This window comes from Poecilia mexicana, unplaced genomic scaffold, assembly GCF_051168715.1.
Source record: "Poecilia mexicana isolate PSO_F unplaced genomic scaffold, ASM5116871v1 scaffold_14, whole genome shotgun sequence".
Lineage (NCBI taxonomy): Eukaryota > Metazoa > Chordata > Actinopteri > Cyprinodontiformes > Poeciliidae > Poecilia > Poecilia mexicana.
This window is the reverse complement of record NW_028263383.1, coordinates 219,036-232,164: the sequence shown is the minus strand read 5'-3', so window position 1 is coordinate 232,164 and position 13,129 is coordinate 219,036. Positions and strand designations below refer to the sequence as shown.

The window sequence follows — 13,129 nt, the reverse complement described above, 5'->3', positions numbered from 1 at the left end:
GCTTCAAAGGCAAAAGGTGGTCAAATCTGGTCTGAGCTATTTGTACTTAACAAATGAAAAATGAGTTTCTGTCATTCGTTTTTAGCACTCCGTAGCACTTTTTAGCTTTGTTTGGATTGCAGTGAATCAAGGAAATTCCCGGCTTTAGGTGATGTTACAGAAAAATGAGAGGAAGAGATGGGTTGTGGGTGTTTACAGGATAGGAAGTGGCACAGTGTGAGAGGTTAACTGTGCTGGGGTGGGCTGGAAAGAGATGAATGCAATGTTAGATGTGCAGAGGCATCAGAGTTGTGTACCTGGAAGTCATTAGGGGGGTTTGTTTGTCCTCAGCCTCAGTGGGAATCCGCCTTGCACAGCTTCGTGGAGGGAGCGGATTGATTGACATCTCAGCAGTGAATCAGGGATTAAAGGGGATTTTGTGGTTGTTAGTGTTTGTGTGGTTGGAAGTATCGATTCATATTTCTATGTCTTATTTACAGGCTGTGGTGGAGTTGGGTTCATATGGTGAAGGGGTATCGTGAGTGATAGATAGAAGTGCATGAAAAATTTAGAGTTTAAGTTTACACAGGCGTGCAAAAATGAAACAAAGGAAAACATCATTCCGTCAGAACAGTCATGCGTGATGCTTTTATCTTATTTAAATTCAGCCTTGGAGCTTTTCCAAAGCGGTATAAAGTTATACCATTATTGTTTTTCAAAGACATCTGTCTCATATTTTGAGACATATTGCTTCCTGAAAGATTCCACACATCATTGCTTTTGTTGTTGGATTTTTTTTTTTTTTACTATAATTTACATTATCTGATGAGATTGTAGCTGCTAAAACAAAAGATTTACATTCTGTTACATTTCTGGTATTAATTGCCTGTTTCTCTTGGTCAACTTTACCAGGGGGATTATTTGGTATATTTCTTTATGGCTCTAAGTTGTGACATATTCAGTGTTCTACTTTAACATACAGAATTAATATACAGCTAATTTCCCCACTTCCCTTCCCAGGGTCTCGTCTCCGACAGGAAGACTTCCCACCCCGGATTGTAGAGCACCCGTCTGATTTGATTGTGTCCAAAGGGGAACCAGCCACGCTCAACTGTAAGGCAGAGGGCCGTCCAACCCCGACAGTGGAATGGTACAAAGATGGCGAGCGCGTTGAGACGGACCGAGACAACCCGCGCTCCCACCGCATGCTGCTGCCCAGCGGATCCCTCTTCTTCCTGCGCATCGTCCACGGACGTCGGAGCAAGCCAGACGACGGCAGCTACGTCTGTGTGGCCCGAAATTATCTGGGCCAGGCGATCAGTCACAATGCATCCCTGGAAGTAGCTAGTAAGTGCCCCTGTTCTTCCCCCCCCCGACCCCGATTGTGTTGATATCCACCAGTTTCGTTAGAACACGTTGCCTGAAAATAGTCCTATAGAATAAATCTGCACAAAAAAACATTAAACATACGGTAGCATAGCGAGAACGTGCGAAAAATATCCTTGATATGTCTGGGCCACTGGTCACGGATGTAACAGTCAGGGGGGGGTTAATCCTTAACCTCGAGGTTCCTGCTGCATGTCCATCTCTTCCTCTCCATTTTCTACTGGATAGCTTTGACTAATGGCCACTGGTGCTACAAAATCTAAAAAAAGGAAAACAAATTATGTTTATCCCCTTTACTCTGACAGCCCCCGATAAAATTCAGTACATCCAATTGCCCTCAGAAGTTATTCAGTTTCAAAATAAACATGTCAGGACATGCTAGAGATTAAAACAGTGAAACATAAAACATACGACAAACATACAACAAGGGGATCCGTACAGTCCTCTCATGCTGTGATTTATCAGTGGTAATGAATGACCTCCTCTGTCTATTTTTACATTGTGTTTTGGAAACTGGCACTGCTATTGCCATCTCAATAGCGGCAAGAAACCTTCCATTGTTAAAAGAACGCCCTGTCTGAAGTTTGCCACAGGCCATACATGTAAAAGAAGGTTCTCTGTTATTATGACAATAATATTAAACGTTTTGCCGAGATGCGAAATGCTGTGAGGATGCTTTTCTTCTGAAGAGATACGGACCTGGTCAAAATTCATGGGGAAACTAACATGCAGGACAATCCTGAAAAAAAAAAAAGTTTGAGGCTATAAAAGACTTTCCTTGTTATCCAGCAGGACAACATGACAGCTTTCCTTCACAGTTATGAACTGATTTGTTTATACATGGCACAGACTTTAAAACTATCCAGCCTTGTTGAGTCATGCATGTGTAAAAGTGTTGATGTGCTTCCAGTTGAACGGGTTTATCTCAAGCAGGAATCCATCAGGTTGCTTACAGCTATAATAAATGTCTGTATGTTAAATGCAGTGATGGAAGGATGCCCTTAGAAAGGGCAAAGAGCAAAAGGTCAGTATATGCAACCTTTGGAGAAATATCTTCAGCAAAGAAGGCCACATGGGGATGAAGTCCCATTGGAGCAAAGGTTTTCCAAATCCGAAAACACTGGGTAATAACACGCATAAAGAAGGCATTGATTGAGGGAGGTGTTGGTGACAAGGGTTAACGACCAGAGACGTGCCCGCACACACAGCACACTTCTCCATCGTTTACTGTCAAGCCTCCGCTTTGCTTAGCTGTGTCAGCTTTCACAGCTTCAACCTCTAGGGTTTGCACCAAGGTTTTACAATAATGACGGCCCTCCAGTGTAAGTTTTACCTTCTGCATCATAATGAAGGCAATGGTCAAAGTGTATCACAGTAATGCTAGATCAGCAGTCCGACCTCGGAAAGCCAAGGCCTCTCAGAGGCGGGTGGAGGTCGGGGGGGGGGGGGGGTGCGGAGAGTTTATTACTTGTAGTTCACAAAATTTACTGCAAGGCTTTAGGGTCGAGGTGGAACACAGAGAAGACTTGTTGAAGCTGCTCGGATGAATTATATTTCCTTACTTCATCCTTCAGAGGTCACACAGATTCATGGCTCACCCTGGGGCTAGGTGGTTAAACAGACCTGCCTTTTGGAAAAAGCTGCTGAGACAAAGAGATCCCATGACGGAGAAAATGGAAAAGAAGAACTTACCTTGCGCATTGGTTGAGTTTCTCTTACGTATTTTGTTTTTTAGATTAGTTTTCATGCAGTGCTGAAATCGCTCACCAAAGTTAGCAACTACTGCGGAACTAGGGAGAAGCTCTTGTGCTGGCAGTCATCTTACAAAGATGTCTAATTGTGCGAGATGACAGCATAAACAATTAAGAAACATTTATCACTTTTGCGGCTGCCTTTTCTGTATGCGGTAAAAGGAGTAAACAGTGACAGTTCAGAAGATGGATAGTTTATTAGCCATCTGTGAATACCACAAAAAGCTGTTAGCCACTAACAGTTTTTTAAAGACTCTTAGCCGGTCAAAACTGAACTCTTGAGATTTATAAAACTGGTAATTGTGAAAGCTGTGGGAACATTAATTGTTGCTCTTAGCCCCTAAAACCACCTTAATATTTAGACGAGTTTACAAATTACGAACATTTGACTGGCCGTGCCAGAACTGGAGCATTGTATGCTGATTACTCGGGAAGTGAAGAGCTCTTGTGGTATGAGAGATCATCGCAATTAAAAGCTGTGGTATTTCTTGTCAAAGTGAAGTATGTCTCACAACGTTCCTATCAGCATGTGATTTCGTCTGACGTAGAAAATAAAAGCTCTAATTATGTGGCTCTGATATGGTTTAAGGGCTTAAAGTTTGACATCATGTTGCATCCATATTTAAGATTTTTACTTTGAAATAAGACGATAGTTCCTGTTTTGTCCCATTGTGACGTCTGCTCTCACGTGCCTCATTGAACTGGCTTAAGACGCTCTGCTACAAACACCTCGGAGAAACCCCCACCATGTTTAAATAGTTTATGAGACAGTCTTTTGGATACTCTGTAGTAAAATAAAATGTGACAGGCAGGAAACGGTATGAATGAATTGACATCTATTAGTCATGCACTCCACAAATCTGGCTTGCCTGGAAAAAGTGGCACAAATATAGTCAGTTTTAAGCTAAAGACATAAAAAAAGTCTTCCATAAAGTTTGTCACAAGCCATGTAGGCAAATTAAAGTAAGTGGGGAAAAAAATGTACGCTCCCTGAACATAACATCCCCACAGTGAAGCATAGCATAGGCTGCATCGTGCTGGAGGGGATGCTTTTCTTCCGCAGAGAAATGGAAGCCGTTCAGAAATCCTGTGAAGATAAATGGAGCTAAACGCAGAGCAAGCCTAGAGAAGAAAAACGGTTAGCAGCTACAACACACATAGATGTTAGACGTTTCATTTTTTTTATGTTTCCGAAATGTTTTGAAAACAATTTTGTTTCCACTTTGCACTTTTGCACTACTTTGTGTTGGTCAATTAAATACAATCCCAGTAAAATACATTATGCAACATAAAATGTACAAATATTTAAATAGAATGAGTACTTTTGCATCATGACAATCCTTACTGTGAGGTCAACTTGTTTTACTAAGGTTAATATTATCTCCTCAAGATTTTTAAAACAATTTCACATGATTTGATGTTTTTTCCTTAAAATAACAACTAAAAAAAGTAGAGCAAGCAAGACCCGATGACCTCAATTTACTGAGTGAATTTTCTGATTTCCAACCTCTTTCTAAAAATAAACGTGACAGGTCATAATAATAAATTTTACGTGACTCGTTGTCACAAATATCCTGTCACTTTAAATAACTTGATGGGTTCATCGAGTCAGCTACCCAGGCAGGCGGAGAAACAGCAGAACATCATCAAGAATCCCCCCGAGAATTAATCATTTGATCACTCAGGAATGGAGTAAATGTGAAAATTAGAGTGGAAAAATTGGTACTTAAGAAAAAAAAAAAAAACTCAGCTCGATTCCACATTAATTATCTGAATGACTTTTACGACTCTTCCCGCCGCTGTTCCGATTTAACCGAAGTAAGGCGGAGATGATGAAACGTGAAGGAGGGGGCTGACAAAAGACGGCGCTGAAAGCTGACAGATGCAAAGTGATGCGAGGAGGAAAGCAGTGACAGAGACAGACGGCGATCGAATACAGAGAGGAAAGAAGTATCTGTCCTTCAAGGCACACTAGTAAGACTTGTTGGCAGAAAATTGAGGTGACGCCGTTGAGACACTGACAGATGTAGTATGTGCCGGTGCCAGAAGCGTGACCACAGGGTGGAAATACTGTGTAACTATACACAACACGCACACAGTGCCCACTTCCACGCATGCACACCCGTACACTGCACTGGAAGTCCATCTTGAAAGCAAAAGAGAAATAGGAAAAAAGGCAAAAGAGAGATATAACTTGGTTCCTGTCCAATAAATGTCACAGAAGACACTCAGCATATTTTTTCTGCCGGCAGGGACCCTGGAGGACCCGGGGAAATGAACATATGTCCTATTGACCTCAGCCACTTGATTCAATCATGGAGCGCTTTATTGAGGTGAAGGCAAAGTCACCGCCCGTGTACTCTAAAGGTTATTGGATACTAGGACAGTTTTTAGGTTCAGTAAGAGGAAGGAGTAAATGTTAGTCTTAAACTAATTGGACATTGCCATTTGCTGGAGGAAAGTGAGGTTTATGGTTGGGACTGGAGGTTAAACCATAACACTGCGCTGATGAAGTAACGAGCCACAAGACAGGACTGACAACCACACAGCCATGCCGCTTCTGAGAAAATGGGAACAAAATGAGGGAAGAAAAGGTTGGCCTCTTAAAGTAAATAACTGTGATTGTCAAATTGCTGTTTGCCAAAAGGTGACAGCAAGAACATTGGAAGTTAAAATCCAAATTGGGCTTAATTTTTTTTTTTTTTGCTTTCTTACAACTGTGTATCGTCACAATGATGTAATAGCACCGTGGGTGGAAACGTGTTTAGAAATGACAACAAAAATGGTCTTGAAACACATCCCTGAGTGACTCCATTAAAACGCTTTGAATGTGAGAAAAACATCCTCCCCTATTTTCTAAAAACAGGTTGTTTCAGTGCTGCAATCATGATGTGTTGTCCTTTTCTGACAAACTGTAACTAATTGGGAGTGTTTTGGAAGAAGGAAGAAATCAGCCCCATTTTTTTTTAAATATATTTCAAAAAATGAGGTTACAAAGACGTTCCACTGACATAATCTGGAGCTCAATCAGTGGAAAGTAAACAAACCTCCAAATTCAAAGCCGTATAGATTCAGAGACCTTGATTATACTGTACTTTGGATAACTCAGAAAATAAAGTGGGGGAAAATGATTAAAGGTGTTCCAGGAAGAGAAGTGAATGTTAAAGTTTGGATTATGCATGCTAAATGTAGCTCTGGTTAAATCCACTTAATAACTGGGATAAAAACAATTACATATCTGGTGCAATGGGGAGGGCAAGGTTGACTTTAAGTCTTAGACTATGTTACGCAAAAGAAAATTAAAACAGCATTCATGAAGTCACCATTACCAAGTCAGTGCAGCAGCAGAGGCTACTTCATGAACATAAAAGTGTAGTTTTAATTTCTACATGCTGATGTACAATCACAAAGTTTGCTGTTTCTCCGAGACACGTTACATTTTGTCAGCGCTTGACCTCAGGCTGGAACGATGATTCATTTTTCAGCAGGGCAACGACCCAAAGTACATGGCCAAGATCTGAAGAGTGGCTTTAAAACCACTCCGTGGATGTCCTGGAGCGGCCACGCCAGAGTTCAGACTTGAATCTGACTGACTGTCCCTGCAGAGATCTAAAAATGGCCGCCCAGACATCTCCTATCCAGCTTGATGGAGCTTGAGAAGAATTGCAAAGGACGACGGGCAAAACTGCCCCGAGATAGAAGAGCTGAGCCTGGGGCGTCATGTTCAAAAAGACTTGAAGGTGGATCAACAAAAATAATCAAAGGCTGTGAATACTTATGTAAAAGGGATTTCTTGAGTTTTTTTTAAATTTTTTATAAATTTGCCAAAATCTCAAAAGCATTTCTCCACATTGTCATAATGAGGTGCTTATGTGCCAAATTTTGATGCAAGAGATTAATTTAATACAATTTGGAATAATGACACAATGCGAGAAAAAAAAAAAAACAGAAACAGAAAGAGAAGCGCTGTGAACGCTTTCCGGATGTACTGCAAGCTTGCTTCTCCAAGCCCAGTCTTATTATAATCACATACTGAAAATGCGAGGCTACGAGAGATGCACAAAGCGGCGTATATAGACTGTTGCGGCTTCTCGGAGGTCCGATACCTTTTCTTCCTGCCCCTATCCATTAGCTAATGGCTCCTCTCTTGAAATGCCTGTCACCTGCTGCTGACAGCATCCAGTCAGCAGTCACTCAGGATAAACACGTTAAAGCAGTGCAAGTGGCAGTAGACCTGCATATACATCAAAAACAAAAAAAAAAACAAAAAACATTGTCATTTTCACTTCATATAGACAATGGGTGATACTGTTTGATAGACAAGCACTGACACACTAGAAATCCTCTCTTGTCAGGAAGACATAAATGTCTAGTTGTAGTCATTTCCAATTGTCTGTAACAGTATGTGAGGCCGGCTGTTTCTCATCCCGTTTTCCGCTTCCTTGTTCTCCCCGAAGTTGGCCCGTGGTTAGAGCCGTCTGTGAATAAGCATCACACTTTGGGGACAGCTGGTTTGTGTTTACAGTCTGGATACCAGGGCGAGTGCGCTGCAAGTATTGTCTAAACAATTTTAGTTGCTATATTCCCTTTGGCTCAGCGTTTCCACAAGATAGATTTGCGGCGGAGCGTCGGGACGGAGGGGGAAGAGCTCGCTTGGCTTGCGGCGGCACTGTGAGAAAAGGAGGGGAGAAGCAGTCGAGAGCTTCTGATATGGAGCATATGGCTCCGAAATGTGAGGCAGTAAAAGCAGAAGACAGAATCTTGCTTTTTTTCGTGCGTCTCCCTGTCTGAAGCACACTTTACCAGAATTTTTCTGCACCCATATGCAGCCTGTATTTCTGATTGAAACGACAGCTGTTGTTTATTTGGAAGGGCTTTCCTTCAAATCTGCATGTTCATTTGCAGAACTATATACCCCTCTACCCACTGAGTAGAGTTGGAGGAAGTTTGACAATAAAATCTTCTAAATGAACTATTAGGTGTGGCATTTGGCAGTCGTACATGTACAAATGCACATTTGGCTGTATTATAGGACTAAACACATTGGAGGTAAAACAGCAATTGAGGCATCTTTGGATTCAAACTGTCTGTAGGGGAAATATTCATTAAAGTACAAGCCTAAGAAGCATACAAGCAAGTGTTTCACCATTTTAATAAGTTATAAAACCCCTAAAATGGAGATGTTTTTTTTTTATTTCATCCCCTTTTAAAACATTTTAGAGATGCTCCTTCCCAGCTTGTCAGTTTACATGGATAGCCACGTTTCGATGAGTGAGATGATCAATTCAAAAGATGCTCAGATCTTAAGTTTTGATTTATAACCTAATCATAAGCTAAGCTTCCTCCCTGATCTGTTTGATTTCTTTGCTTTTATTTTATTGGGGAGAAGGGGTCTGGATAAAAACTTCTCAGATTAATACGTGAAAATTTTTTGTAAAAAAACCCCATAAAAAATCAATCACTTTCCAAGTAGGCACTACTTTGGTTTAGATACATTCCAGATGAAATACTTTGTAAGGGTGTGACGGCATCCCGACGATGCATGAACGTGTTTTCGAGGGATGATTGTTTATGCAAGTCGCTGAACGCCACCTGGCATAAACCACTGCAATCTGCTGGAGTTTTCCTGGTTTAGCTGACTAATTATGTGGCATGCAGCCAATTAAACCAGAATACAGCCTATTTGTAAGGCATGTGTTAGCTTAAAAACACATAAATAAAACTAGGAATGAACTGAAACTGATAACCAGAGCTCAAGCATCAACACATTTGTAGCTTGTGATAGAAAGAGATGAAGAGAAAAAGAACAGCAGCAAGATTTAAATGAACAAAACTCTTCTTTTGCATACACTTCTGTGTGATGTATGTCTCTGGTGGTACAGTTTCAGTGATTTTACACACATGGCTTTTGGCGTCTCACTCCAAAAGCCACGGATGGAGGGGGAGCCTCCCCTCCCCCTCCATCCGTATCATGCCAGGTATCATTTTGCTGTAATATATTCAGCTCCGACTGTTTCCCCTTTAAAAGAAACAGCCGAAAATGATCCCCCTCCTTGTTTCCTGCTCGGATTCGAACTTCGGTGCCAGTCGCGTTTCCCCCCAGATTAGTAAAGCTGCCTGATCTCTATCTGTTTCCCAGTGAAACTCCACGCCCGTTGTGTCGGTTTACCATGACATCATGCGTGATTTGTGTCAGCGCAACAGAAACTTCCCAGAGGGAGAGGTAATCAACAGTGATGTGCTCATAGCTGCAAAACTGTTTCTAACAACTGAAAATTAATTAATAGGGAAAACCCGTTGTCGTCGAGTCACAACATGCAACGAGCCATGAGTTCAGGAAAAGCAAGATGCGTCTAACGTCCGCCGCACCGCACGCTTGCGGGTTTGTCAGCGCCGAGGCTTATTGGAGTTAACGGCTTACAGCAGTTGACTAATCCTGCTGTCGCTAAGAAAAGAGGGATGGCTTAGCCTTTTGTGAGATATTAGAGCTATCCATCCTCTGCCCATCACTACATAATGTCACAGGCTACAACTTCATCCACGCTTGTGGCTGATTCTTACTTCCTTGGGGGAGGTCAAAGGTTGCAACTTTGTTTCAGTGTTTTGTCCATCAGAGATTTTTTTATTTATTTATTTTTTTTGTCTTAGCTGATCTGAGCTGCTGTATCGCATCATCCAAGAAAAAGCAAAAACAAAAAAATAAATAAATAAATCTGTCAAACGCTGACAGTGCCTTCAAGGCATGAAAATGAAAAATGAGCGCTCTTCCAGATGGTGCGCTGTGTAATTGTGGTTCGATGATTGTTTGTGATTAAAATGCCAACTTTTCTGACTATCATTAAACTAATCAGAATTCTTATGCAATCTACTGGATGCGGATGCTTCGTTTTGTTTCCCTGCCTTGCATACATAATATATTTGAAACACGGGACAACTGCAGAGCTTTGAAATTCAATTGACTGTTTTTTTTTGTTTTTTCCAGATAGGCAGCACACTTTGGACTATCGGTTTCTGTTTCACTTCATCCTTAAATAGAACTGGGATATCAGATTTGCTGCACAGTGTACATTTGTATCAGAGCAGACACACAGTGTTTGTAGCATCATGTACAAGGCAATATTGTATTTTGGAATAACAGAGATTATTATGTAGTTATGCTTAGCATGTAATAACATAGAAAACTACAAAAATTAATATAAAAATCATGCTGTGTCTTATTAAGGAGCTGAACAACGTCAGCGGCACAGACACAGAATGGAAATCTGAGATTGTTCCTACCGCTTGTCCACCACAACCAAATAAGCTGCTGTATTTTCTAACAGCCTGCGGACGTAATTTATAACATCCAGCACACTAAAGGGCTAAGAAGGGCTGAAAAGAAGAATAATGAGAGGAACAATTCCAACACAGCGTTCCCTGAGACTGCCTGGGTTGTCAGTTCTGCATCCCCTGTTTTTTTGCCATCTTTGCCCTCCTCCTCTCCCTTCTGGAGCATCTCTCTCTCTCTCTCTCTTTTCCCTTGGGAATACATTTATATGTGCAGACAGGCTTATAAAGGAGCTGCTGTTGTTGAATCTCCTTACTGGCAGCTTTAATGACCAATAATGTGCTCAACATTACAAAAAAAAGTTCCACACACTGTTGTATGTGCAAATTTCATGTACACAGTTGAGGCAATGAATTCTGCCCTACATTGCAAAAGTGTTTTTGTCACTTGAAAGTCTTTCCTGCTAGAGCATATTCAGCTGTTGCTGTATTTTGCAAGCATAATGATATAAAAACGTCACGCTCCTTGCACAGTTTGACTAACGGCAAAGCGTAAATATGTTGTAGTTTCATCACTATTATTTGATTATCTCATCACAAAAACTACACAAATAATCAGTTTGAAAAGACATGGGTTAGCTTCACTTCAATTGGAAATCAGATAGACTGTGCCAAAAACACAAAAACATTACGATCAAATCAGTTTGAGTAAGAATGATGCAAATAGAATAAGGCGTATCTTACAGTGCTGAGTGTTTACCAGTCCATCACTTTCTGGCTCTTTCTTTTAGAGATCAGCTGACAGATACTCCATGCAGCTTAATCAATAACTGATCACCCAACAAATGCAAATCCTTCCTGTGTATGTAGAAGACAACTGGATCTATTATTTTGTTTCTTGAAAACAGTTCACCTTTCATTCAGAAGACGACCTCTTTTCTGAACATGGGTGCCAATTAACATGCTTGCAATTTTTAGTAAGAAGAGTCACAATGGTAGACCCAGAAATGTCACTAATTGACCCAATAATGTCACGCGAGTCACTAGGGCAGCCCTCAGTTCAGTTCATCGTTTAGGTTATTGTCAATTTACAATCCAGCCGTGTCCCTAATGGGGACTTGTGGGTTGTTCTGGTCATGTGTTTTAAGGTTTCAAGGCCACTAAAGCTCCCTGATGTAGCCGGGTCAAGGGTGAAGAGCAGATATTGGAAAGATGACAAAAACAAGCTACTTCTTGTTTGTAATGTTCGCTTTTCATTCCTCTCTCAACCACCTTCCAAAGAATGTCCCTCCACCTTGAGATTTACATGAATTATTTGAGTCTCGGAGGTCAAAAACTCAAAGTATTCATCGCTTGACACTTTGTTGCCCTCACCGAAAAGCATCACTGCTCATTAATCCGCTAATGGTAGGGTAGAAAAGCATTTACTTTATGCATCCCTTAATTTTTTTGAATAAATGTGTTTTTTGCCTGTACAGTGTGAGGCTATAGAAGCTAAGTTTTTCTCCAGGTCACTCCTTTTTTTGAACCATCTGCTCTGTTTTTCACTATATGCACAATATGGTTCACGGTTTAAATTATTTGCAGTAATATCCCACAAATATAAACAGCATGAAATGAGGCACCGGGAACTGAATAAGACGATAAGCCTGAGGCACAGAGGGAAGCACAAAAAAAAGGAAAGATAATTAAAATGATCTTAAGAGTTATATACCCTTAAGCACTGGGAATCCTTATTTATTTGCACACTTATAAACCATTTCCTGTATACAAACACATTTTGAGCCGGATAATATACCTGCTGTTAGTTTGGGGGGCATAAATCTCTGTCTCCGCCACGTTCGTATATTTAATATAAGTTATGCGGAACACGTCAGGATTTGGCTCATTTACATAACGGCAATCTACAGGCAATTTATAACAATCAGGCCTGAAAAATGTGGCATTATGCAGCTGAAATTAACTTTTTGGGTTTAATATGCTTCATTGTGCTGTTCAAGTAAAATGCTGCGATCCTATTCAGATTAAATTTGATGTCAGATGAACATTCGTGTACAACAAGCGACGTTTTCTTTTTTTTTGTGCGATTTTACCCGCTTCTACAGGTTCGGTAACACTTTATTTGAAGGGGGGTGAATAAGACTGATATGACACTGTCATAAACATGACATAACACCTGTCATGAACATCAATAAGTCTTCATGAATATTTATTTATGACTGTTGTCATAAAGTGTCATTCGGTAAATCATGACACTTTTAATACAAAGTTGACATTATTCAAAATGTCTTTGTTATGACAACTTCACATTAATCTAGACAAAATTGTTTTCGTTATGACAACTTATTAACCTAGACAAAATTGTCTTCATTATGACAACTTGTCATTTACCAAGAAATCATGATCTGACATAAATTTGTCATAATAGTCATAATGATTTAATTATTACACTAGCAAAAGCTTTAACAAAACAATGATTAATATTTCCACTCCCTGAAATAAAGCAAAACAAGTAGGACAAGCAATAGATTTCATTAAGCTTTATTACACTGTCAAATGATTTAATAACAGACTCATTAACATTTTTTTTACATCAACTAAAGTGTAACACATAGCAGCAGTTATAAAAATGTCATTAAGTGTTATTACAGTGTCATTAAGTAAAGTGAAACAAGTAACAGTTATGAAGATGTCATTAAGTGTCATTACAATGTCATTAATATTAACTTTTACCTCAAGTAAAGTGA

The 13,129-nt window shown here is 40.3% G+C and overlaps 1 protein-coding gene across 1 annotated transcript in view; it reads left to right on the top strand.

Annotated features, from left to right (window-relative positions):
- LOC106914847 (roundabout homolog 1-like) overlaps positions 1 to 13,129 on the top strand; it is an 84,572-nt gene that overhangs the window by 20,816 nt on the left and 50,627 nt on the right. Inside the window, 1 exon segment of the mRNA XM_088012491.1 lies at positions 1,000 to 1,326. Within this exon segment, the coding sequence (XP_087868617.1) occupies positions 1,000 to 1,326 (327 nt within the window).